This window comes from Solanum verrucosum, unplaced genomic scaffold (genome assembly GCF_900185275.1).
Source record: "Solanum verrucosum unplaced genomic scaffold, falcon-dt-bn FXZP01000435.1, whole genome shotgun sequence".
NCBI classification, from domain to species: domain Eukaryota; kingdom Viridiplantae; phylum Streptophyta; class Magnoliopsida; order Solanales; family Solanaceae; genus Solanum; species Solanum verrucosum.
In genome coordinates this window covers 277,830-304,020 of record NW_026020465.1, presented here as the reverse complement: position 1 = coordinate 304,020, position 26,191 = coordinate 277,830, and the positions used below count along the sequence as shown (strand labels likewise).

Below are 26,191 nucleotides of genomic sequence, written 5' to 3'. Positions count from 1 at the left end.
GTCACAACTTATCAAAAAAGTCACAACTCATCAAAAAAGGCACAACCTAAGTTCAGGATATATGAATTTATACTACGATAAAAATTGAACTAATAAAAATTTCAACAGACCTTATTATAAGTTATATGAACTTTAATTCGTTGAAAATATTGAAATATTAAGAAATAGCAAATCAGTAAAAGAAAAGAGCAATGTTTATATAGTAATAACTATTTTAAAACAAAGTTCACGACAATCTAAATCACATAAGTAGCATTGATAAATAGAATCGTTCTCTTATCTGGGGCAACAAAAAAAATCGTGACAATTCTCTAACTCTTGAGAAGTTGAATAATTTCAGAAAAATATATTCAGAAGCATATATCTACATCACAAGAGAAATTGTTAACAAAAATAAATGAATTAAGACTACAATAAAAATTAAAGTAATACAAACTTCAACTGGCGTTATTACAAGTCATATAAACTTTTTTCGTCGAAAATACTTACATATTAAGAAACAGTAAATCAATAAAATAAAAGGGCAATGTTTATATAATAATAATTATTTCGAAGCAAACAACCTGACAATCTAATTCACATAAGTAGGATTGATAAATAAATTCATTTTTTGTCTTGAGCATCAAAAAACAAAGCGTGACAATTCTCCAACTTTTGAGAAGTTTAATCATTTTTAGAAAAGATATTCAGAAACATATATCTACATGACAAGAGAAATTGTTAACAAAAACAAATGATTTTAGACTACATCATTTAACTTCATATATTGGAACATTACATACTACTGTATATACTAAGAAAAAAAAATTATCATCAAAATTATTTTCCTCAAGTAGTCGACGTTAAAGAATATACCCTTTTACGATAGAATAATTTAGTTCATCAGAATAGTGGTACAATATATTCCGCTAAAATTCGAACTCACTCAATGACAATAATCACACGAAATTTTTTAAAGAAGAAGAAGAAGAAGATTAAAAAAAATTGACGTTGAAAAATTAGAGGAAACTCCTTTATTTATAGTCAACAAAGGGTAATATGAGCAAGTGTTTTTTTGTGTCTTATCTGAAAAGTCATGACCTTTCCTCGTCACAACCCTTTGAAAAAGTCACAACTCTTTGGAAAAATCACAACTCATCAAAAAATCACAGCCCTTTGAAAAAGTCACAACTTATTCGAAAAGTCACAACCTAAGTTAGGGATATTATTGTATTTTAACATTCAAGTTAGGACTTCATGCTTTTAAGGTAACATAGATATATAGATATATATATTGAAATAGTTTGATTACTTTTATGATTCGTATTCGATATTTTTACAGATATTTTAATCAATAGTTGTGTCATATATTCTAGGAAATTCTTGATAAATGTATAATGATGCTATTCTTACTTTTATTAGAAAAAAAATTTAACCAACATATTTAAAATGTAAGAAAATTATTTAATGAAAAATTAAGTATATCTCTTATCAAACAACTTGTGCTCATTTCAATTTAAGATATATTGCAAATTTGCAATATATACCAAAAATAGATATCTTTTTTTTATATATAAATTGTTTGGTTTTAAAATAAAAATAAGTGACATTATTGTTTAGTTTAAAAAATACAGGGGCTAAGTTTTGAGTCAAAATACAAAAAGCCTTTACCTTAAAAAATTTCAAAAGCTCATTATCTCTCTCTTTGGCGCTGTTCTTCTTCTTCTTCTTCAATGTTTCGCCAATTCTTTTTCTGATAAACATCCATTTCTCTTCTGGATTACTTTGCTTCAGGTAATTATTTCATGTTTTTGGGTTTTATTTTTAATTTTTCTGGTTCATATTTTTCGTGCATTGATTCTCTGAAAACGATGAAATTAGGGTTTATTTAATAGTTGCGCCTCTTTTTTATTCTAGGGTTATAGGTATGTAATTGATTTTTTATCAATTGAATTTTGGTGCGATAGATGAAAACATTACTCGTAGGATTAAAACTGGATGGTTTGAATGGAGATGTTCTATCGCGTGGCAGTGGATGTTGGGCTGCTATGAGTGTTGTGCGGATGCTAAGATGTGTGGTCATATCAGGTTAGATAAAATTAGAAATGAATACATTTGCCATAATGTGTAAGTAGCACACATTGAGGAAGCTAAGATGATGTGTGGTCACATCAGATTAGATAAAATTAGAAATGAATATATTCGCCAGAAGGCACATTGAGGATAAAAATGCGAGAAGTTGATTGAGATGGTTTAGACATAGTATGCATACTTATAGATGTGCTGGTCCATAGGTGTGAAACTATGGTAAGTGAAGATGTTAAAAGGGGACCAACCGGGTAGACCTAAAATCACATAGAAGAAAGTGAACCCAAAAGACATGGTATAAATATAGACTTAGCTAAAGATAGGGCACAATGGAATATATATATATATATATATATATATATATATATATATATATATATATATATATATATATATATACACACACACACCAGATGGAGCACGCCCGTGCTGAGCACGGACCCAACATAAAAGGAACATAATTTTCAGAAAACTTGACGTGACATGTCAAAAGACCTGCGTTTTACATGACTAAGAAAGTCTTGTCATGCCATTCCAATGAAGAAGTTGATAATATATTCACAAAGCTCCATACCATAGCTTTCTTTGTAAAAGGAAGGTTGATGATGACCAACAAAGTCCCTAAATATACATGGGAGAGAGGGAGGAATAGAAAAAGAGAAGAAGATCAAGGGATTTAGCTGCGAAGGTTCAATGAGAGAGAGGAGAAATTTGGTTCGACATGAGTAAATTACACTACACGTGTCTTCATAGTTACAAACACAATAGATATTTCTGAAAGGGCATTAGTGTTCAGGGCTTTTCATATTTCCTCCATACAAAGTTATAGGCATTTAATAGAAGAATTGTTGAACCAAAGTAATAAATCGGAAAAGAAGTAAATAAATCAAAGATTTTACTTCTCAACGGTACATGCTTCAGCATGTTAAATAAACAAGTTCTTTTACTCTCACACACTTGAGTTTATAAATTCTATTATCAATGATGATGGAGACATAATATCTTTCTCAATAGACAACAAAACAGATGAAAAAAGAAAAAGATAAATCTCTGCCTGCACAAGAACACTACAAATTCAATGAAGAAGATCATTGTAAAGGGAAACAATCAAGTTAGCCGATAAACTTACTGATGAAGGAAAGAGAAAGGCATAAGCAAAACAGGATCAAACCTCCATTGCTAATATATATCCTGTCCATTTCACCTTTAAACACAAATTTAGTAGAATAATCTTTGAGAATTTTAGAATATCAGTTGATGTCTCAGTAGTCATATCTAGCTGGCCTCTTTATTTTGCTATGACAAAATATGAGAAACAAATTTTAAACTCAAAGATAAAATCTACGGCTAAGAGCTCCTAAATTTAAGTGCAAATAGTGACCATCTTAGAAAAGATAACGATCACCGAAGTTAGTAAAAACTTATTGCATTTGAAAGAATGTACAGAGAATACAACCAACTCTTGAAATGATTACTATTTTTATTTATCGATCAACAACGTATCTGGTACATCTGAAACATTGGAGATCGATCAAATTTTTGTATTTTCCTTTAAGTTTAATATCACAAAAGAAATTGTTCAAAAAAAAATAACAAAAAACCAACATTCACCCCAAAAATAGAAGCACATAAGAACTATAGTCATAAAGAAAGGAGAACAAAAGAGGAAGCTTAAACTGACAACAACTCATCCAAACCATCCTACAATGAGCCAATGTAATGGAGTTGGAGAGAATTACCTTAGAAGAGGAGGAAATGTACACGCACTTGCAACCCAATGCCATTTGTTGCTCGTCAACGGTAATTAATCCTGCAGAAATCAAGCAAAATTATTGAGATATAGTAATGGGACCCAAGTTTTTTTTTTTTGAAACTAGTAACTTTTTGTATTCCTCAGCATTAAGGGCTATGCTGGCCACCTCCAAAAAACTGTTACAACAAAGGGAAAAGACTAAAAAGAAATACTTACAGAGAACCTACGAAGTCCACTAATTGGAACTCCTCTTCTATATCCTGTTCTTTACACCAAAAACCTAAAGTAGTAATTACTTTCCATTTGATCTTCTGTATTGTACACTCTTTTCCTTCAAAATTTCTCTGATTCCTTTCTTTTCATATAATCCACCAGATACATGGAACTGTTTTCCACCATCTTTTCTGACTTTTGTTGCCTCCCCTTTTGATCCAACAACTAAGAAGGTCAGAGGTGTGTTCAGGCATAGTCCAATATTCATTGGCTATGCTTGTAAACAGAGCCCACACCTGAGCAGTTACCTAACAGTGCATGAATAAGTGTTTGTTAGTCTCCAGAGCTTCTTTACAAAGGAGACATCTGGATACTATGTTGATGCGCCTCTTCTGCATTGCCTCATGAGTCAAACATTTTTTCCTAGCTACCAACCAAGTGAAGCACTTCACCTTGGCAGGAGCCACACTTTTCCATATTCTGTTCCAAGGTCCAATGGATCTTCCTGCACATCTTTTAAGTCCCAGTTGTATAATCTATTCATTGAAAATACCCCATCTTTGTGATGTTCCCATGCTAATCTGTCTGGCTCTAGAGTAGTACCTGGGAATCCACCAATCAAGCCCAAACACTCCACCATTCCATCAATCTTCCAGTCATTTAGCAGTCTTCTAAATATTATATTCCAACCTTGTGGTGACCACATCTCCTCTATCTTGCTATTGGTATTTGTGCATATTGAGAAAAGAATAGGGAACAAGTCCCTCAAAATTCCATTTCCACACCAATCATCTAGCCAGAACTTTGTTTTGTCTCCTCTGCCCACCACAATTTTTGAGTTGTTTTTTAGACTCTCCCAAAGGTTTCTGATGGTCATCCACACCCCAACCCCATAAGTTTCATTAACTTCACTAGTGCACCAGAAATCCTCTTGCCCATATTTGTGGTTTATTATCTCTTTCCATAGAGCCTGCTCCTCCTGATTATATCTCCACAACCATTTTGAGAGGAGGCTCATGTTATGAACTTTTAAATTTCTCACTCCCAGCCCCCCATTTTTCTTGCTTTATTGTACTACAGACCATTTCACCAGGTTGAATCCCTTTTCTATCTTGTTCCCTTGCCATAAGAAGTTCCTTCTGAGTGCATCTAAAACCTTCACTATCCTATAAGAATAGGAAAGAGGGACATCACATAAGTGGGTAAAGAATCCAGAACTGAGTTAATTAGTGCAACTCTACCTCCCAGAGATAGGTATTGAGATTTCCATATTGCCAATTTCTTCTCTGTTTTCTCAATAATGCCATCCCAAATTTTTTCTGCTTTGTGCTCGGAGCCCAAAGGCATACCAAGGTAAACTGTTGGGAGCTTCTCTATCTTGCACTTCAAAATGCTTGCAAGATCCTCAATCTGTTGCACTTCCTTAATTGGAAAAATGCTACTCTTTCTCCAGTTTACTTTCAATCCTGAGCAAGCCTCAAAGACCACCAGGATCACTCTTAAGTAGCAAATTTGTTCCTGCTCAGCTTCACAGAATACCAATGTGTCATCTGTATACAAAAGATGTGTTGGTTCAATTGTATCATTTACCCTGCTCTTTATGGAAAAGCCCCTTATACAGTTATTCTGAGAAGCAACTCTCATCAATTTGTCCAAACCTTCCATGGCTAAGATAAATAGAAAGGGGGAGAGTGGGTCCCCTTGTCTCAGGCCTCTTTCTGCTGGAAAAAAACCAACTGGTTCTCCATTTACAAGTATGGAGAACCGAGTGGTTTTAATGCAGAAATTTATCCAGCTTAACCATCTCCACCCAAACCCCATCTGCCTTAGGATATTGATTAGAAACTCCCAATTCAAATGGTCATATGCCTTCTCAATGTCTAGCTTGAACATCAGTCCAGGGGTTCCACCTCTAATTCTAGAATCAATGCACTCACTAGCTAGAAGTGCAACATCTATGATTTGCCTTCCTTTGATAAAGGCCATTTGGTGCTTGTTTATTAGGTTACTGATCACCTTTTTCAACCTTTCTGCCAGCACCTTAGCTATGATCTTGTATACCCCTGTGATCAAGCTGATAGGTCTAAAATCCTTTAGCTCATTTGCCTCCACCTTCTTTGGAATTAAAGCTACAAATGTGGCATTAAAACTCTTGTCATACTTTTGATGAGCATGAAATTTGTGGAAGGTTTGCATCACATCATCTTTGATAGTTTCCCAAAAAACATTGAAGAAAGCCATTGTATAGCCATCTGGTCCAGGTGCTTTATCAACAGCACACTGTTTTAGTCCTTCCAAAACTTCTTCCTCCTCAAAGTCTCTAGACAACAAGATTTGTTCTTCTTCTGTGATTGTTTGAACATCTAAGATGTTCAAAGATGGTCTCCAACTTTCTGTCTCCTTGTACAAAATCTGATAAAAATCCACAATTTCATTTCTGATTGCAACAGGATCTGAAGACTCTTCTCCATTAATCACTAAGGATTCTATAGTATTGTTTTTGTGGGATGTCGCCATTCTGTGGAAGAACTTGGTGTTCTTATATCCATTCTTTATCCATTGACTTCTGGATCTTTGTCTCCAATGGATTTCCTCATTTCTAGCTACTTCCTCATACTCCATTGCTATATGAGCTTTCAAAAGCTGCTCATTATCTGTTAATGCTCTGTGCACTTGAATGTCTTCCAAACTGCCAATTTGTTCCAGTAGGTGTTCTTTTTTTACCCTCCAGTTGCCTCTATTTTCTTTGCTCCATTCTTTGAGCTTCTTTTTTAAGAAGCTCAATTTTGAGGCTAGTATAAAGTCAGGACTGCCTGTCACATTAAAGGAACCCCACCACTCCTTAACTTTGTCTCGAAAACCCTCCACATTTAACCACCACTTCTCAAACTTGAAATATGATTTTTTCAAAACGTCATCCCCACAGGACAGTGCTATTGGATTATGATCAGACCCCAAACTAGGTAAAGTACTTTGTCTAATTTGGGTGAACATCTCATCCCAAGGAAAAGAGTACATGAATCTGTCGATTCTTGGAGCATTTTTCTGATTTTCCCCTTCTCTCCATGTGTAGGGTCCCCCAAATAAAGGGGGATCCACAAGTTTCAATTCATTGATGCAACTGGAGAAATTAGACATAGCCTCAGAAATTCTGCCACAATTGGTCATTTCAGATGGCAACCTTGTGGTGTTGAAATCCCCACATACCACCCATTGCCCTTCACAGAAGCTCCTTATTGCACCCAACTCCTCCCACAGTACCTTTCTCTCCCTCCCATCGCATGATGCATATACTGCAATGATGAACCAGATGAGGTCTGGATTTAAACCACTGAAACTGCAGGTAATGCTTTGGTTTCCTCTTTCTACTGGTTCCCCTTTCCAATTCCTTTTGTCCCACATTATCAAGATACCTCCCTTACTACCTAAAGATTCCATCCACATTCCTCCCATCCATCTGTTTCCCCCCAACTGCTGCACATACTCCCCTACCTCCCCCCTAAGTTTCGTCTCCACCAACACTATTGTGTCCACCCCCTCTTGTTGTATTCTACTCCTTACCAAATTCCTCTTGGTATCCATGTTGAGCCCCCTCACATTCCATGAAAATATTTTTAGCTTCATGATAAATGTGAGGTTGCATTTCTCCCTCTACTCCTTGTTGCACTCCTGGAATCTTTATCTTTGTAATTAACATCAACGATAAGATTCCTTACTTCTTTGGGCACCATCTGATTCTCACATGTCCCCGAGATGGGGTCTATTTTTGTTAACTCTTTGAGCCTCCTCTGGTCAATTTTCAGAAGTAAATTGAAAGCTTCCTCTGTGCACCTCTCGAAAGCTACTCCAAACTCTTTGCTTAGCCTCAACAGATTTTTCTGTACCCATTATGTTGCCTTGCCTTCGACTTCTTTGCTGCATTCCAAAGCATCACATTGAATGGGTGTTGGGTCACCCAGAATTGTGATTTGTTTCGAACTATTCTGCCCATATAGCCCAGCTTCTTCTTCATTTAGTTCTTCCGAAATTTGTGGAGATGCTTCAGCATTCACCTGTGTGTTGACTTCCGATTGTATATAATTGCTAATTGAATCTTTCACCTTTGTTTCTTCCATCAGATTCTGATCAGTTGAGGAGTATATAATTTCATGGTTTTTTCCCTAGCGATTTACATCGCAAATAAAAGGCTCAGGTTCTGTCGGGCAGTCTTTTAAAAATTGGGCTTTTAACAGGCCCAAATGACTTGGTCCAGGGTTTAAAACCAAGTGGCCCTCTATTTGTTCTGAAGTGGCCCCCTTATGACTTTTTCACCCACGTGACTTCTTTCACCAAAAAAAATCTTTTCTCTTTGTTAGGTTTGACCGGCAGTTTTTCAGACCTATGAATATCTCTGCACCTAGACAGATCTGATGGATTCCTCCCTCGATACCCACCCTCGTCTCTTTCCTTCCTCATCGTACTTTTTACGAAAAGTCACCGGCGATTCTACCCATATAGGTAGAGAGAAGATGTTCTCCTCATCGGTGATCTCGATGGATGCCGGAATTTTTTTTGCCGGACCTTTGACACGAATCCTAGCCCAACGGAGATGATTTTTGAGATCGGTTTCTTCTTCTGTCTCGATCTAGCCGCCACACCGATCTCCAATTTCCTTCATTATTGGCCTTGACCAGAGATGTAGAGGCAACCTTAGAACTCGAATCCAAAACCATTCGAACTCATGGGTTATTGGGAAAGCCTTAATGGTCGGCGACCACCATTGAAGCTTTAATCTGCTCCCTTGTCTTCTCCAGTCACCCATCAAAACATGTTCTGCTGCTTTTCTGGACTGAAATTCAAAAAGAAATAAAATTCCATTCATATCATAGACTTGGACTCCATGCGCTCCATTCCAAGTCTGTTGGGCCCATCTTCTTACATCATTTCTAGTGGGTGTATCATCTTCTCCAAAAAAAATCCCCACTAGACAACGTGCCAATAGGTCTTCGTCTTCTAATTGGACTCGAGCTTTCAACATGCTGCCTTCTTCTGCTAGCTCTGTCTCAATTCTGGTCCATTTACTTTTCTGCAAAACGTCTCTATAACTCCTTCCCCCCCTTGTTAGCAGCATAGTCTGCCTCCCCTGATAATTTAAATGTTTTTGTTTGTTTTATACCCCTATTAATGAATGCTTCTATCTTCTTAGCTAACTTCTCCCACCCCTCATTGAATGCACTTTCTGGGAGTATAATAACTGCTCTGTCACTACCTTTAACTGAAATTAGAGACAGGTATCTCCCGTATTGATTGAATTTCAAAGCTATAAAGAAGTTAGTTGAGAAATCCCTGCATCTCCATGGCTTGGCTGCTTTCCCTCTGATCCCTGAAGCCTCTGTTAGCCTTTTGCAGACCCAACCGAGTGCTCCCCTGCTAAGAACCATTCTCCTCATGTGATGCCTAGCATCTTCAACCCAGACATACCATACTGCAGCTTTTGATCTAGACTTCGTGATGTCGTAAGACTTTCCCCCAGATCTGAAATAAACTCTGTTGTCCATCTGAACAGCAATGGAGTTAAAAAAGAGAGAAAGAAAGAAGGAGAAAGAAAGAAAGGAGAGTGGTATTCCGGTGAAAGAAGTCCACTGGAGAAAAGAAAAAACCACCAAAGTCCAGAAGGGACTTCAGAAGATTGTCTCGAAACTAGTGCCTGGGAGCATTTTCCTTTAACAAGAACTCAATAATTAATGGGACCCAAGTTTTCAACAACGGAGCTCGGCGTTACAGTTAGGAAAATATTATAGAAATGAAGAAATGGAGACCACACTTATTTTTCAAGAAAATTGTGACCTTACTACTATCAACAGAGAGAAAAAGAGGAAAATTAGAAAGCGAAAATTGATATCCTAAAAATAGAATAACATAATCATGTTAACAGACAAATGTATATAGAACTGGACAATCAAGAATTAATAAATTCAAATATCAAAATTTTGTTAAATAAAATGATCCTATAAAAAGAATCTTATGGATCATGTTACTCCAATTGACTTATATAATCCATGTTTACTGAAATTATTCACTTGTATAATTTTGAACAATTTCACTCTTACACCCTTAATTTCCACAAGCTCTAGGGGAAAAAAAATCCATGTGCATTTATCATTTTTTTGATTGCTTAGTATTGAAATGGGAGGAGAATTTCGCTCTTAACCCAATTTTCAAACTTTAAATAAAAATTTCAAACTCCTACATAAAAGTATATAGTCAAAGCATAAGAACATAAATAAACAAAACAAAAGAAAGAGTGACAACATAATACAGCATCAATAGAAAATTATACACTTAAAAAGAGTGAAGAACATAGAAAAGCCAATAGCAATATATGTACCTGAGATCATGAAGAAATACTTCGGTAAGGCTTTCCGAACAAACAAACAATCAAACAAAAATCTTGAGGAAACATTTATAGAGAGATTTATAGTGCCTACACAAAGAGAAGACACTCAGCAACACAGATTAGTTATTGAAGAATTGAGATCTACAAAGAAGAGTTGAGAATATAGACCAAGCTTAGCAGTTAACTTTCTCAAAAAAATATAGACCAAGCTTAGCAGAGGAGGAAATAGAAATCTAGAGAATTGTGTAGGAGAGATAGTGCAAAAGTAGTGCACAAAGTGAAACAATAGTGAGACACATGTTTATTCATCAATGAAAAAAGGCCAAATTTACTGTACAATAAGTACTACCTTTAGTACAATTAGAAGATGCAGTGTTCGTCCTTTGGTTGTTCATTTATTAATAAGGGTAATATTAAATAATATTTAATTTATACATATAATGTAATTATCGACGAAATTTGTTTTATTTATCACCCTGGTACTAACATAACTCCATTCCTAATATGAAGTTTGATAACTTCAGGCATTCACATGAAAGTTTGTCCTTGTGAAGGCTAAACATCAAACATTTTCGTATGATATTTAATATGACTTGTAAATGAAAAGCTTAACATTTTTTTAGTGAGTGCATGTAAAGTTAATTATACTTATGTTTGTTTGAATCTTTTCATGTATGTCTGCACCTCAGTCCTTCCCTTTAATTTTGCCTTGTCTTTAAGCAATTTACATTCTTGTATTCAATCTCTACTTTGTTTGTTTAGCCAAAAGGTAAAGTAATTTGATCGCCTTAATTCACTATCCTTTAATAAATTCTATTGTTGTCCAGAATGACAAACTACTTTATGCACCATATTTCTAGAATGACTATTACATAACACATAAAGTTTGTACCATAATTTAGGGATATTTATGCATTATTCAAAAAAAAAAAGAAGTATTAAACTAGAAAAAAATTAAGTTTAAATTGAAATATAAATCATTTAATTTGAATGAAAGATAAAAGTATCATGGCCGGATTCCAAAATTAATTATTAAATTATAGTCAATTATAATAAATTTAATCGTCTTAATTCATAATCCTTTAACAAATTCTATTGTTGTCCAGAATGACAAAATTTAATTATTATTTAATTTTTCTATCACATAAAGGGAAAAGGCTCAAATATGCCATCGAACTTTCAGAAAAGGTTCATTTATGTCATCTGTTAAAAGTTTGGTTCATCTATGCCATTACCGTTTAAGAAAAGGCTCATTCATGCCATTATTTTTTAACGGTGGTTTTGCAAAACCACCGTTAAAATGTTTGTTCAGAATTTTGATTTTTTATTATAAAAATAATAATGACATGGCCGGAGAAGCCCATTTATCGAAATCTTCGAGAAAGTTCGACCCAATAGTCCTGCCCGGAGCCCGAAGTCTCATTTTTGAACTCTGCGTCTCAATTTCAGCTCCGAGCAGATACAAGTTCCAGCAATCAAAAGCTTTGGCTGCTATAACAATGGCGTTATGGATGGAGGCAGGTTCAGAACCTAAAACAGAGAAAGAATTGGCTGATCTTGTTGCTATCTCCGCTCTCAAAGAGTCTACCGCTTTTGAACTTAAGGTTTTTATTTTTTTACTTCTTTACTGTACTTTGATAACTCTAATTCATTTGTGTTCTGTTCATGCAATCGTATGTAGAACAACTTGTATCACACTGGTTTGTTATTTTGTTCCTATTTACTGCCTGATGAAGCACTTCGGTTCAAATTTTATGCCTTATGTTGTAGTCTTTCTAGAAATATGGTTCATAAAATTGTTTGCCAGAAAAATTGTTATTCTGGACAATAGTAGGATTTGTTAAAAAAATAAATTAATTTAAGGGTGGTGAATTAAGGTGATTAAGTTACTAAACCAACAGAGTAGTTAACAAAGTAGTGTTTGAGTACAAGAATGTTAACTGCTCAAAGGCGAAGAAAAATAAAAGGGAAGCAAATTGGAGAGTCTTCTCGTGATGTTTTCATAGATGTTCCTCCCTCTCCTCACTCTTCTGAGAGCGTTCTTTTATAGACCAACGTCATAGTGTGAAAAGACTACGCGCTAGTTCTGAAAAGGCTACTTAGTAGGACCTGGCTGAGCTCCGATGCTAGGCTCGAGGTTGATTGGGGGCAAGCTGCTGGACTCGAGGCTGACTGCTGGTCTGCCGATGGCCATTATGAGCATACTTCAGCTGGAAAGTGATCGTTTTCAGGGAGAGATCCCACGGTTTCCCGGTTACAGAGCGGCTTCGGTTGTAGCGAGGTGAAATCGGTCCAAATCATACTAAGGGCTGCGATCCCAGTATTTGCTGGGTCTGAGGCAAGAAGGATCAACGTCTCTTCGGTTCCAATTCAGCCTTCTGTCATAGTCTGGTTCATCTGTTAGCAAAACGTGGATTTTTACTCCATACAGTGTGTTCATTTTGAGCTTTGAAGTCATGAGCTTGGGCCTTGGTACAAAAATCTTTAGTCATGAAAGATTCGCCTGGGATGCAGAACTGAGGCAAGCTTCCCAACCATCCCTTTACTTATTAAAAAAAAAGCAGAATTGAGGCAAACTTCATAGGGTTGTTCAGAGAGATATACTTGTGAGAGATAATGCAGTTATGATGGAAAATATTTTCTGAGAAGATGTTTTCCTCATTGAAACCATTTCTAGTGTATGATTAGTTGATTACATTAAAATATTGAAAATATTTTCTGTCAGAAAGTCATATTTTGTTACAAATAATCCTACCTTGCTCCCTTGTTTGAACCAACATTTATATATTGTTATCAATTCCTGTGTTAAACCAATATCTGCAAAATGAATCCTCCACTTTGTATGAACTATGATTATTATATGGACCTACTTTTATACCTGTGAAATTTGTCATGGAAAACATTCTCCTAAATATCGAATTCACCCTGAGACATCGGCAGTTTGGTAGGATAATCCCCATCGGAGGCTGATGCATGCAGACTCATAACATCGGGTTCATCTGAACAAGTACTTCTGGTGTGGAGTATAGATTTTTGTGTAAATATTCAATAAAAAGGTCTAAACCCATAATTTTAAAAATATAATAGGTTCAACGCTAAGAACTTTAAAATTGAAGCCATAGAGTTCAAATTCTAAATCCGACTCTGATCCAAGTTGCCACTCCCGCTGCATGATTTCTAGAGACCAACTGAACTTACAGCGAACTGGTATTAGATGAGTTCAAAAATCAACGGTGCTTTGAGGAAGAGGATCCTGAGTTTTGTTGACCTTAGCTGCATTCAAGTGCTTCTTTACTTGTATCTTTGTATTAAGAGAAACAAGTAGAAAAATCCACGCAAAAAAAAAAAAAAAAAGAAAAAAAGAGAGAAGAGTAGACAGGAGGCAAAAAGAAGAGCTTTACCATTTTGTCTAGTATAGTACAAAAGAAGTGAATCAGTACCATTTGATACTAATTAACATAGGACACATTATTTCCTCGATACAAATGGAGTCACTACAAGAACTTCTGTTCCTTTCTATGGGGCATGGGCAGAGGAAAAATCTTAGATTGCGGAGTACCTCTTTGTTGCCTTGTACCAACAGAACCTTCAAGTTGCTTTCTCTCATTTCCCCTTCTTGTTTTCTTTAATGTTGTTAATGGTGGTGTTCAGGCAAGCTTTTGCACACGTCGACTATTCCAATCCTCCCATTTCCCTTTCTTTTCTTTTCTTCTGTCTCATATTTTTCCAAAAATAAATAAATATTCCAAATACAACAAGCCATAACATTCCTTTATGTGTCTCTTTTTTTTTTTTTTCAGGTTTCTCAGTTTAAATATGATTTTTTCCTATGACAGTCATGTTTGATTGTTCAATCTGTAAGTGAATACACTAGCTTTTCTAATCCATATTGATGAGGTATGGTAGAAATTAGGGGTGTGCAAAAATCGAACCGACCAATAAACCGAATAAAAAAAAGTGCTATTAGTTTATGATTATTGGAATAACGAGTTTTTAATGATTTTATAAAAAAAAGTTATTGGGTTATTGGTTCGGGTTCGGTTCTTGAATATTGGTTATTGGGTAAATTGATAACCATTAAGACTGTAGTAATTACTACTTTACCCGTTCATAAATATTAAATACTAGTTCTAGAAACGTGCTTTGCGCGTTTATCCCAAAAACTTAATCGTCTAACATATCGTAAATGATAAATTTGGTACAATATATTATAGGACTTTATTTGTGTTATGAACTAAAAATCAAAACATACCAAAAGAGTAAAAACTAAGTTATCAGTTATCTTACAACAGCATATATACACAAAGATCTTATGATGCTGCTAAAATTTTATACTATGTTATCTAACATAATGAAAAAAGTTGATTCCTTGATGTCCTTATGCTCTCATCTGCACTAATCAGTGGTCTCTTTTTGTCGGTATTTATCCTTTTTCACCTAAACTTGAAGCACTTGTTTGAACCATAAGTTTCTATATTTATAGTAGTAAATAATGACTTTTTGTATGTATTTGATAATTATCATGTGAATTTAGTTAATGCTAATTAATAAAATATTGAATGCAACTTTAACTTTACCTTTATATCAAAATAAATATTGAATGTATCTTTTTAATTTCTTCTCCTTTTAGTGTACTGATAATAGAAAGTTATGTGAATTAAAAAATGTAATTGAAGTTGGATAAACCTCAAATAAATATGGAGGCATACATTTATATTTCATGATAAATTATGGGTAACTGTTATAAAATAAATTAGCTAAATTGAAATGCCAATAATTCCAATAGATCAATACACCCTTGCATATTTGTCTTAATAACAATTGTATCAGTAGATCAATACACCCTTCCATATGTTATTAATAACTATTATTTGAAATATTATCTTTTCCTATTCCAATTATATCATTGATTTGGTCCTCTTAAGTCTTTACTGTTACAAGAGTAACTTTTATGACATAGTCTTTACCCTTAATATGATAATCAATTAGATAATTAACTGTCACTTCATAACTTACAGATGAATATGGTCACATTTTGACTCTTTATCTTGCAATTAAGTTAGGAGGTGAAAAAGGTTGTGAAAATATTTTGATTAATTAATATTTAACTTATTAGATATTTTATAATATTTTAAATTAGGATAGGTGCAAAATGGTATTTCAACTTTTAACTATGTGGCTTCCCACTTTTAGTATAATAGGATATGATGATATGATGATTAATCTCAATACCTTACTAGTTACTGTTTTTGCCTTTTAATCTTCAATCTACGCTTCTTAGTGACTTTGAGTTCATAACTTTACACTATACAAAACGTCGAAACGTAAAGTAAGAACCTTATTCCTCTTAATTTCTCTCTGTGTTACACTTGTATAGTTCTTTTCTTGTTAGTTATTACTATTTCTATTTTATGAGCATTAGTAAAGTTACATTATTGCCTTGTGCCAAATTGTTGGAGAAGTCATATATTTGTTTTATAAGCATTTTCTTATTGGTTAAACAGAAAACCAAACCGTTAAGGACCAAAACCGATAAACCGAAAACCTATAAAAAAATATATTTTTTTTGAGACAAAAAAAAAAAAAAACCAAAATTATCTTATTGGTTTAGTATTTTTAAAAACCGAAAATTGATAAACCGAATTGATAATACATAAAACCGAACTGAACCAACCGATGCACACCCCTAGTAGAAATGTTATGAGCAATGCCCTTCTTGGACAGCTATATGCACTTCATGACAATTGTTATTTCCGTCCTTTTGGGTGTCTACTGCTTAGATCACCCTTTGTGCTTTTCCTTGATTATAGGGGGCACAGCATCTTTGTTGCCCAAATTATCATGAGAAAATGAAAAGTTGGCTGTCCTTCCTACATTGCAGGAATTAGGTAATGAATATGTCAAGAAGGGCAAGAAGCATTACTCGGATGCTATTGATTGCTATACAAGGGCAATAAATCAGAATGCTTTAAGTGATGCTGAGCAGTCAATTCTCTGTTCAAACAGAGCTCATGTCAATCTTCTCTTGGGGAATTATAGACGTGCACTCCAGGATGCAGAAGATGCAATCAAATTAAATCCAAGTAATGTAAAGGTATGCTTTTTCTTACTATTCATCATGTGTCGAATTACAGGCCATAGTTTCCTGCCAGTGCTGCATGTTCTTGGAGTATGTGACATCTATTTGTACTTTATTCATAGGCTCTTTATCGAGCAGCAAAAGCATCAGTTTTTCTGAATCTTCTGGCTGAAGCAAAAGGGCTCTGCGAGAAAGGTCTTCAGCACTCGTCATCTAATGAAGAACTGAAGAAGCTTGCTAGGCACATCGATATACAGAAATCAGAAATGGAACGTCGTGATGCTGAAGTGTCTAAAGCAGTATCTACTGCTAAGGTCTACTACTATATTTTTATCTGCATATAACAATTGTTCATTCTGGTAGCTTCTCACCACTTATTGTGAACTATACAGACCATTGTTTCTGCATTTGAGACTAGAGGATTGAAGATTGCGAAGCCCATGTATCAAGAACTCACTGGACTAAGAAAACCAACATTAGACAAAAATAATATTCTTCATTGGGCAGTTCTTCTTCTGTATCCAGAGGTCATGTCCAGTGACTTCATAGAGGAGTTCTGTGAGACCGACATGTTTTCAGCTCATCTTGATATGATATCCTTTGTTATATATAGATACAAAAATGACAAACTCAAATTGTAAAACCAAATGTGATTCTCTCTGTGTTATCACCAGCTTGACTAATCATTCTTATGTAACTAAAGCAAATTATTGTTTTTCCATTATCTTGAAGGATTTTGTTCATCCTTAGCTTCCACACATGTTTTCAGAAGGTTGTCCACCTCTTCCTTGGGACAAAGAAAATGCTTACACTCGCGATGCTGTTGAGTTGTATTATGAGGTATATAATATTGCATCATCTATTGTTGCAACAATTTTTTTACTTTTTCCATTTTTTCATGTCGTTCGGAGAATCACCCAATTGCATATTCCAAAGCATCTACTGGGCTCCATTGAACATGATTTTCCACTACATAGATGGACAACATACTGCTGTGTGTTCAAAATCTGGCACATTAACTTAAAAAGAATTTCATTACAATGAAGTCTAAATAAAAAAGACACTCACATTGTTGTTGATTGAATTTGTGGTTTGACTTGACAAAATTAATAGGATTACTGTTGAACTTTTTCATGTTTGAACTTTGAAGTCAATTGAATAAATATGTGTAGGTACAACTTGCTTTGTGGTTATGTATGATCTGATTGGCAAATTAAAAGTAGGCATCGGAGTAGATCTCTACTAAAAAGTCAAATAACACCCTAAATGAAAATACATTACTTTACATCAGTCTAAGAGGTGCATTGCCCTAGAATTTTTTGATCTATTGTACTTCACGAGGGAATGGCAAGCCTTGTGAAAAAATCTATTATGAAATTGGGCATATAGCCACCACATTTAATTGAGAATGAAGGAACTTTAGATATGTAGTAGCGTTATATAGGAGGCTGGGGCACCGGCCTCTTTAGGACTTGAAATATTTCATCAAGGTAGCGTGATTAGTTTTATAAATTGCTTATTCATTCCATTTTTGTGCCCCCCACAAGATGGAGAAATCAGGATTTGTTTTGTTTACAGTGTTGTCCATTGTTAAGTAGTCTTCGATACTCCATCTAAAGGGAAAATATTCCATGAGAGATCATTTTCATACCTGTATGTTGACATGATTATTAAGAAATCTTGCATATCATAAAGCTGTCATGTTGGGTTGCTGTTAATTTTTTTTTCTGCACTTGCTTTTTGGTGGATGCTGGCCAACTGGAACTTTACTGACTTCATGATAGTCTCCTGGGAGTACTACATAATTTTCCCATTTTCTACTGACTTCATGATAGTCTCCTGCGAGTACTACATAATTTTCCCATTTTCTACTGACTTTGTAGTCCAAATGATAGCAACCGTGCAGTTTCTGAATGCTCGTATAATGTGCTTGAGTTATTGGGGTAAAGACTGGGTTCTAGATTTGATATTTCATCCTTCAGTCATTTATTCTACCCTTAGGTTAAATTATCTGACTAGGTGTAGATTGTTAAGGTGGTTTTTGATGGTTATTATGGTCCCTATTGATACATCTTTCGATCCTCTTAACTACAGTTACTTAAGGTCGTGTAGTAGACTGGTGAGGCCAAGAATAATCCAATGTTTGTCTAATATCTGTTTGACTCGAATTCTTCATGCCAAATATGCAATTTCATTGGAAACTGTTGTAGTTGATTAGAGGGATTCGCTATAGTGTGTCTATCAGGGATCATCTCTTAGTTTCCAGTTAATAAGCTCTTAGTGCTTTCCTGTTTTAGTGCCACCAGTTCATGTTGCTGTACTATGCTTCTCTGTTCTGAACTTGTGATTGAGCAGGCTTGTGCTGGTGTCTGTTTATCCAAGCGGGATATTCTTCAGTATCTGCTGGAAGGAACAGCTGCTTCTCATGTCGAAGACTTTGGTGATGAGGAGAGTGCTTCTGCTCGGAGTTCAACCAAGGGTAGCATTTCACAAGGTACACTCCCCCATCTCTATATTTCAACTGATGAAAATTTGGGAAGCTTCTCTTTCAAGATTATTGCAATTTCTAGTAGAACTGCTGCGTAGTGTCAGAAACAAGAGATCCATTGTACTAATTCAAAACACAGCAGATTATAATGTGTGCTCATCTTTGGTGGTCTGGTAGAAGGGATTTCCATTGTTTGGTTCAACCTTTCCTTTTTAAAAACAATATTTGGACTTCATCACATTGTTTATTTGAGTGTAATGAGACATAGATTTTATCAAACCATCACAGTTGTCTCGCCTTTTCTTCAACATGGGTTTGCAAATTTTCATTTTAAAAATATGATGATTTGCACTCCTTTGCTGACTTTATATGTCTATGGATGGAATTATATCCTCATACGAACTTCAAGGAACTAGGATGTTTCATTTGTTATATAAAATTGACATGCTTTTCAGCAGGTAGATATTACAGTCATGGTTCAAATGTACAAGTAGAGTGTTTGTGCAGTAAAACATTCAATGTCCTTAATCTAGAGGCAGATAATGTACCTCTTCTGTTCTGTGAAAAATATGGTGCATGTTGATGCACATAACTAGGTTTTTTCTCCCCCTTTTGCCTTGATTCAATGTTAATGACCTTGTTCAATCTTTTTTTGAGCCTTCACTATCGTTTTATGGACTTGTTCTATTCTTATTTTTTCGTCACTCAATTCTTTTCAGAGGATGTCCCTGGATGGGTTAAAATTAATGAGAAGACAACACTTTATAATGTTCTAAAGGAACCGAGTTTTGTAGTTCCTGGGCTTCCTGGTATGAGTTTATTTCCTTAGATGTATTTGCACTCTATGCAGACTGCAGTTCTATCACTCTAATCTAATGTAAGATTATTTTCTTATCCTTTGCTATAGTGTTTTGGGTTGTCTCGAGGAACTCCAGCTTCTATAAAGACTTCAAATCTGGAAATTGGTCTCCTCCAGAACTAGCATGAATCTGTCGTGGAGTTGCAAGTCCATTATGAGTTCCTATTGTCTTGCAAGTACACTCAATGTACGATACACTCCGTTCCATGTTTGATAATGCAACTGGGGTTCATTCGATATAAGTTGATTTTGTCCATGTAGAGAGTGTTAGGGTTCTTGCTCATATTTTGTAGATTACCAGCTGTGCAAATCTCTCCAAGGTTTCAGCTTTTTGTGGATGTAAAATTATGGGAAGGAAGGTAATTATGTTTACCTGTTAACAAAATGAAGCATGTTTTTGTCATTTGTTAAAGGAAATTATTGGGGAGAAGGTGATCATGTAGAAAACTTAAAAAGTGTTATCTAATGATTTATTTCGTTGCTCGTTGCCCTTGCTAATTATTGATTTGACGAATGTTTACAAACTTCTTTAGTTGTAATGAAAATTTGGTGCATGTTAAAAGCTCCTTGTATTTTCACATCGAATACTAATAGTCCCTCATATTTGCAATGTTGGTGTACTCTAGGCCCTTTCGCAAATTTTCATCTATTTTTTTTATGTTGGTTTTGTCCACAATTTAGTTGCCGTTTTGCCATAGGAACAATCGGCTCACTCCAAACTACCACATTGCTTCAGTGTCATGGACACTACTTGTTATTTGTTGCAATGAAGATCCAATTGACTTGTAATACAAACTTATGGTTAGTTTTGATAGTTTTTTAAATTTACGGGTATAAATCATATTTTTTAAAAAAAGTGAAATTTGTTCCCAAATACTATGGCCAAACACATGGTGAAATTTCACCCAAATAATATTTGCCAAAAATATTTGAAAATCTATGGCCAAACGCTAGCTTAGTGTATGAAATATTCAATCGTCTCCCTCTATGTTTAGTAGACATAGTAACTCCGTGTGAGAATATGAGAAGAGAGGTGCTTCTTGTTTTGTTCCGTCCAAACATCATTACAGCTAAATCAAAATGCTACCTTTTTTTTTTAACTATATCAATTTATTGTAGAGAATTGATGTTGCAAGAAAGAAAATTTTATACTGTAGTATGTGTGAGATCTAACGTGATAAACCTCTTGACGTAAAAAAAAATGCACCAATACTGTATTCATGGAGGAATACTTTGAATTTAGACCCAAAGAAGCGACTATTTGGAGGTTTTTTTCTCTCTCTCAATATTTCAGTAGATATATGAGCACTTAGCATCGGCCAACGGCAACGACATCGTACTTTGGAAAAGGGAGGATTCCATTTATGCAAACATGGCAAGGGTTTATGTCAAAGTCTAAAATCAGCAATGATGATGATGGTTCAGCCTTGAAAGTAGAGCATTTAGTTGAAAAGATAATAAAATAGCATCCCCATTTAAAAAGAGTTCATCCGTCCCATGGATCCTTTTTTTCTTACTTTCTTTTTATTCCACACATACAATTAGGAAGGGGAAAGGGAAATAGTGTGTCCGAGAAATAGCACAAAAACAGAAAGTCAGCAACATAAAGTGCCTCCAGACTTTGTTCATACAAACATATCCAGGACAACACGGAGGCAGTCCCCGTCATGCATCAGGTCAAAAGCTTTGTTTATGTCCGCAAGTGTCATGCTATGAGTGATGTATTCATCCACCTTGATTTCCTATTAGTAGTGGAAGAGTTGGATAAATGAATAGTGTGACTAAATGGTAAAATAAGGGAAGAAAGATAAAGAAAAGGGAAATAACGGACCTTCTTTAAATACTTGTCCACGAGGGAAGGAACTTGTGATCGGCTTTTGAAACCACCAAAAGCAGTTCCCTTCCAAACACGACCAGTTACCAGCTGAAATGGACGTGTAGAAATCTCCTGACCAGAAGCAGCAACACCTACAATCACTGAGGTTCCCCAACCCTGCAATTCCAATAAAGATTGGACATGTTCAGCATTAGTATCTTGTACAATAGATTAATTTCTTCAAAAGGTGGGGACATTAATTGCATCGGAAGGGAAATGAAAAGAAAAAAATTGAAAGATAAAGGGGAATTGTGGGATAGGGAAGCTAAGCAATTTCAAGCGGAGTGAAGAAGAGGTGGGGAAACTGAAATTCCAATTTTATTGATTAGACACTAGCATAATTTACCTTGTGACAACACTCTAAAGCAGCCCTCATAACAGAGACATTTCCTATGCACTCAAAACTGTAATCAACACCACCATCTGTAAGATCCACAATGACTTGCTGAATGGGTTGCTCATGCTCCTTGGGATTGATGAATTCAGTCACACCAAAATTTTTGGCTGCATGACAGTTACATATATGTATCAGATGATGTGACAACTTATGCACCATACAACAGAAAATAATTAAGGATACTAGAGCATGAAAACTGTTGTGGTGCTCAAGTTTGATTCAAATACTATTTCTTGAATAAGTCTGGTCAAATCTAACCAGACATACTTTCACGGCCACTTCAATCTGGCATAAGCCTCAAAATTATTTTGTTTAACAAGTTGTTTCCCCCTATAATCGGCACCCAAGAAGAGAACTATTATGAGATTAAACAAGATATTTATACATCAGACTTTTATAAGAGCAATCTACTGCTTATCATACAGAAATATACAGATGATAATCAAGATATATGACTGATTAAATCATGACCTCTAATCTGGAAGTTTCAGAAAGATATATTTAAGGTGTTGCTTCCATATCCCACTGTGTCAAATGATTTGGCAAAAAATATTACATCTCTTGCTCAAAATTTTAAAGTTTGAAATGATATGAAATTAGCTAGAGAGAAGTCATGGAATAACAGCTTGAGCTTGAGAATCGACAGCAAAATCGAAGAGGAGAAAATGCAACAATGACATAGCGATGATGTAAAAAAATTTATCTAAGCACCTGCAAAACATATATCTACAAGTGCCCCTACAGATATACATCCAACTCTGAAATCATTTGTCGGCTTTTAACAAACATTTCTTAATAATCTAGAAAACCCTGAGGACCATCTGGCCCACGGTTTGAAACTCGGTGGCAATGGGCCCGCCCTTCTACCCTCCCCCACTTAAATTCAAGGTTTTGTTTGCAACAGCAATCAAATTTGTGACGTGCACCTAATCATACATTATGAGACACACTCTTACCATTGAACCAAAGCCCTAGGGGATTTAGCTTTTGGTTGAACATTAGACATTAGTAACTTGTATTTAAAGTCTACCAAGAAAGTGATCTTAGGACTTAGGAGTAGCTCAAGTTCTGACAAATCTGATGTAAAATATAGTTGGAACCTAATCATATACTTGCTATTCCTAAAAGTTCATAGTTCACAATCTTAGACAGATTGGACAAAGCTGTACCTCTATCGAACTTTTTGCTGTCAATATCAATTCCAATAATTCGTGAAGCACCAGCAGCTTTTGCACCCTCCGCCACCTAACAAGCAAATAGATAGATTGCATAAATATATTAAAGGAGCTTAATTATTTGACACAGTCAAATTGTTAGATACTTACAGCAAGACCAACTGTTCCCAGGCCAAAGACGGCAACAATGGAACCTGGTTCAACTTTTGCAGTGTTCCAAACAGCTCCAAGGCCTAAAGACAGAAAATACATAATGTAAAATGGGTATGGTAAGAATGTGATTAGCCATTAACAAAAACTAAAGAAAACAGAGTGTATTGGCTTCGGAAGGGAACAAAGGGACATTGTTAGACGGGCATTCTATGATTTTTATTTCCTCCTCAACTTCTAATCTAGGGGAATAAATCAGCATGAAGTGATGAAAAATGATAGATAAGATGGACACCTGGATAAACAACCAAAAGACACTATGTTGTAACTCATAAAGATCAAATTACTATGACGATATGCTCCCTAAACAATATACTTAAATACATTTCCATCCTTGCTCTATCAATCATTTATACACTAAGAGCTCCTTCAATCATTTATACACCAAGAGACCCATTACTATAACTTGGTTTTAAAATATTTTTTTTTAAACTTCTCTCTTTTAGCTTTTATTTTGGGGTATATTCTCTCAAAATCCTGTCTTCCCTTTACATACATCACATTGTCTCAGAAGTGCTCTCAATTTGGCAGGTGTCCGGTGTTGCAGTAATTTTGACCAAAAATTGAGCGAATAAGGAATCAAAAAGAACTAATAGAATGATGATGAAGTCACATGAAACCACATATTTCGAGGACCAATACAACAGTTTATTACATATATATTATTGATCAAGAATGGATTAGAAATGGACTTAATGGAGTAAGGGCCAGCATTAAATCAGAGATGCTACAGAATATGTTTCATGAATTAGCCTGAAGGAAATCACAAGATATAGTCCAATCACATATTAGGTTTGGAGGTCAAGTTACCAGTTGGAACACCACACCCGAGAAGGCAGACTTTCTCCAGAGGAGCTGCTGGGTCAATCTTTGCAACACTAACATCATGGACAACAGTGTACTGACTGAAGGTTGAAGTTCCCATGAAATGATAGATCGGTTTTCCATTGATAGAAAATCGACTCTTGCGGTCGTTCATCATAACTCCCACTCCAGTAGCAGCCCTTACTTTACCACAAAGATTGGTCTTTCCTGATTTGCAGAACTTGCATTCTCTGCATTCTGCCTGGTAGCAAGGTATAACATGGTCTCCTGGCTGAACCTCAGTCACTCCCTCACCAACACTTTCTACTATCCTGCAAATTTTAGAGGGCTAAGATCAAGAAAAAGGGTATCCAAATAAAACAATTATTTAGCTTCAACGGAAGCTACTACATTCAATAAAACACTATGACACAAAGAGAGCATGTACCCTGCAGCCTCATGACCAAGAACACATGGAAAGAGACCCTCAGGATCCTTCAAGGAAAAAGAAATATGTGTTAGATTGTGAGTAGCAATACCAAACAACAACAAATAGTTCAATAAACTAATGATCCTAAACCATTAACTCCAAACTTATCTTTCCCCAAATACCAATTTCCAGAAAAACACAAATGAATTGCAAGAAATTATCCACAAAAGAAGGAAACAACTAAAAATTCTTGGCATTCTGAGAAAACCCTTTAGCATAACTGGTGAGCAGAAACCTAAAATCTGGGAATGCATGTTTCAAGAAAATACTTTTGCACTAGGCTAATTTTTATTTTTGTAAGAAAGTAATGATATGTAAAAAGCTTCAACTCCATTCTCTGATTCATCAATCCCAAATCACTTAGATTCGAACCCATTCCACTCTATTCCTACGATTCATCAAATTTAACTCAAATCAAAATGAGCAACTACTAATTCATGGAGAATTCAATTACCTTGCCACTCCAGGTATAAGCATCGGTATGGCAGAGAGCAGTATACAAAACTTTAACCCGAACTTCACCGGCTTGCGGTGGGGCCACCTGCACATCCTCAATCACCAAAGGCTTGTTGGGTTCCCAGGCCACCGCAGCTTTACACCATTTCACAATCCATAAACACACATTAAGCTACAAACTTTTAGGGTTCATAAAACTTGCAAGTGACCTACACACACAGAGAGATATATGTGTATATAGTAAAGATGAAGATGCATAGAATATAGAAAAAGTACCTTTGCAGGTGATGACTTGACCTTGTGTAGCCATGATTTACAGACCACAGAATCAAAGAAAATAAAATAGTGCTTTAAAGATGAGTCTACAGCTAAATGCAAATCGATCTCATTCTTTATAGGCCTTTCTAACTTCAATTATTAGTAATAATAATGCTGTGTTTGGATTTTTATTTTTATTTTTTCATGTATCTTAGCTTAAAATATTTTTCGTTAAGAAAAAAATAAATTTCGTAAGTATTATCCTAAAGTTTATTATCTCTTTCCCAACATCCCAACCCCACTCTCAACACCGTCACTTTCCGTCACATCCTGTTCCATCTCATCTTATAGTGGGTTGCTAGATTAGATATAAATATTATTGGAATAATTTTGTTTTACTATTTACCAAATGTCAAAAATATAATTACTTCTTTTGTTTTTATTCATTTGTCTTGTTTTGATTTACACAAAATTTAAAAAAAGAAAAAAATCTTAATATTTTAAATAAAATATATGCAAATCTTGAGATCTTAAATATTTCAGGTCGAAAGTGTAGATTAAAATTTGTTAAAAAGGGAAAAAAAAGTTAACTTAAAAAGAAAGTAACAATTTGAAACATATAAAGTGGAGTACTTATTTACAAAATACAAAATACAAAAAAAAAAAAAAAAAAACACTTATTTAAAAAAA

The 26,191-nt window shown here is 35.1% G+C and overlaps 2 protein-coding genes across 2 annotated transcripts; one reads left to right on the top strand and one right to left on the bottom strand.

The window, feature by feature from the left end:
- Positions 1-1,644: 1,644 nt before the first annotated feature.
- LOC125808954 (uncharacterized) lies at positions 1,645-20,071 on the top strand. The gene is made up of 9 exons (XM_049488634.1): positions 1,645-1,773; positions 11,859-12,013; positions 16,291-16,503; positions 16,611-16,802; positions 16,881-17,083; positions 17,250-17,328; positions 18,844-18,982; positions 19,699-19,785; positions 19,884-20,071. Exons 2-9 carry the CDS (start codon positions 11,909-11,911, stop codon positions 19,961-19,963), a joined length of 1,098 nt encoding a protein of 365 aa, XP_049344591.1. The 5' UTR covers positions 1,645-1,773; positions 11,859-11,908; the 3' UTR covers positions 19,964-20,071.
- Positions 20,072-21,276: 1,205 nt separating this feature from the next.
- On the bottom strand, positions 21,277-25,678 carry LOC125808937 (alcohol dehydrogenase class-3). The gene is made up of 9 exons (XM_049488616.1): positions 25,520-25,678; positions 25,242-25,378; positions 24,746-24,792; positions 24,304-24,629; positions 23,434-23,516; positions 23,278-23,353; positions 22,058-22,215; positions 21,667-21,828; positions 21,277-21,577 (listed from the first exon to the last, which is right to left on the bottom strand). Exons 1-9 carry the CDS (start codon positions 25,551-25,553, stop codon positions 21,461-21,463), a joined length of 1,140 nt encoding a protein of 379 aa, XP_049344573.1. The 5' UTR covers positions 25,554-25,678; the 3' UTR covers positions 21,277-21,460.
- Positions 25,679-26,191: the final 513 nt, after the last annotated feature.

Excerpts from the sequence above, each read along its gene's own strand:
- LOC125808954 (XM_049488634.1), top strand. The coding sequence starts at position 11,909 with ATGGCGTTATGGATGGAGGCAGGTTCAGAACCTAAAACAGAGAAAGAA. Across the intron at positions 17,084-17,249 it reads TCAGCTCATCTTGATATGAT|GTTTTCAGAAGGTTGTCCAC; the intron begins ATCCTTTGTTAT and ends GCTTCCACACAT. Across the intron at positions 17,329-18,843 it reads CTGTTGAGTTGTATTATGAG|GCTTGTGCTGGTGTCTGTTT; the intron begins GTATATAATATT and ends GTGATTGAGCAG.
- LOC125808937 (XM_049488616.1), bottom strand. The coding sequence starts at position 25,553 with ATGGCTACACAAGGTCAAGTCATCACCTGCAAAG. Across the intron at positions 24,793-25,241 it reads CTTATACCTGGAGTGGCAAG|GATCCTGAGGGTCTCTTTCC; the intron begins GTAATTGAATTC and ends TTTTCCTTGAAG. Across the intron at positions 24,630-24,745 it reads CTTGGTCATGAGGCTGCAGG|GATAGTAGAAAGTGTTGGTG; the intron begins GTACATGCTCTC and ends TAAAATTTGCAG.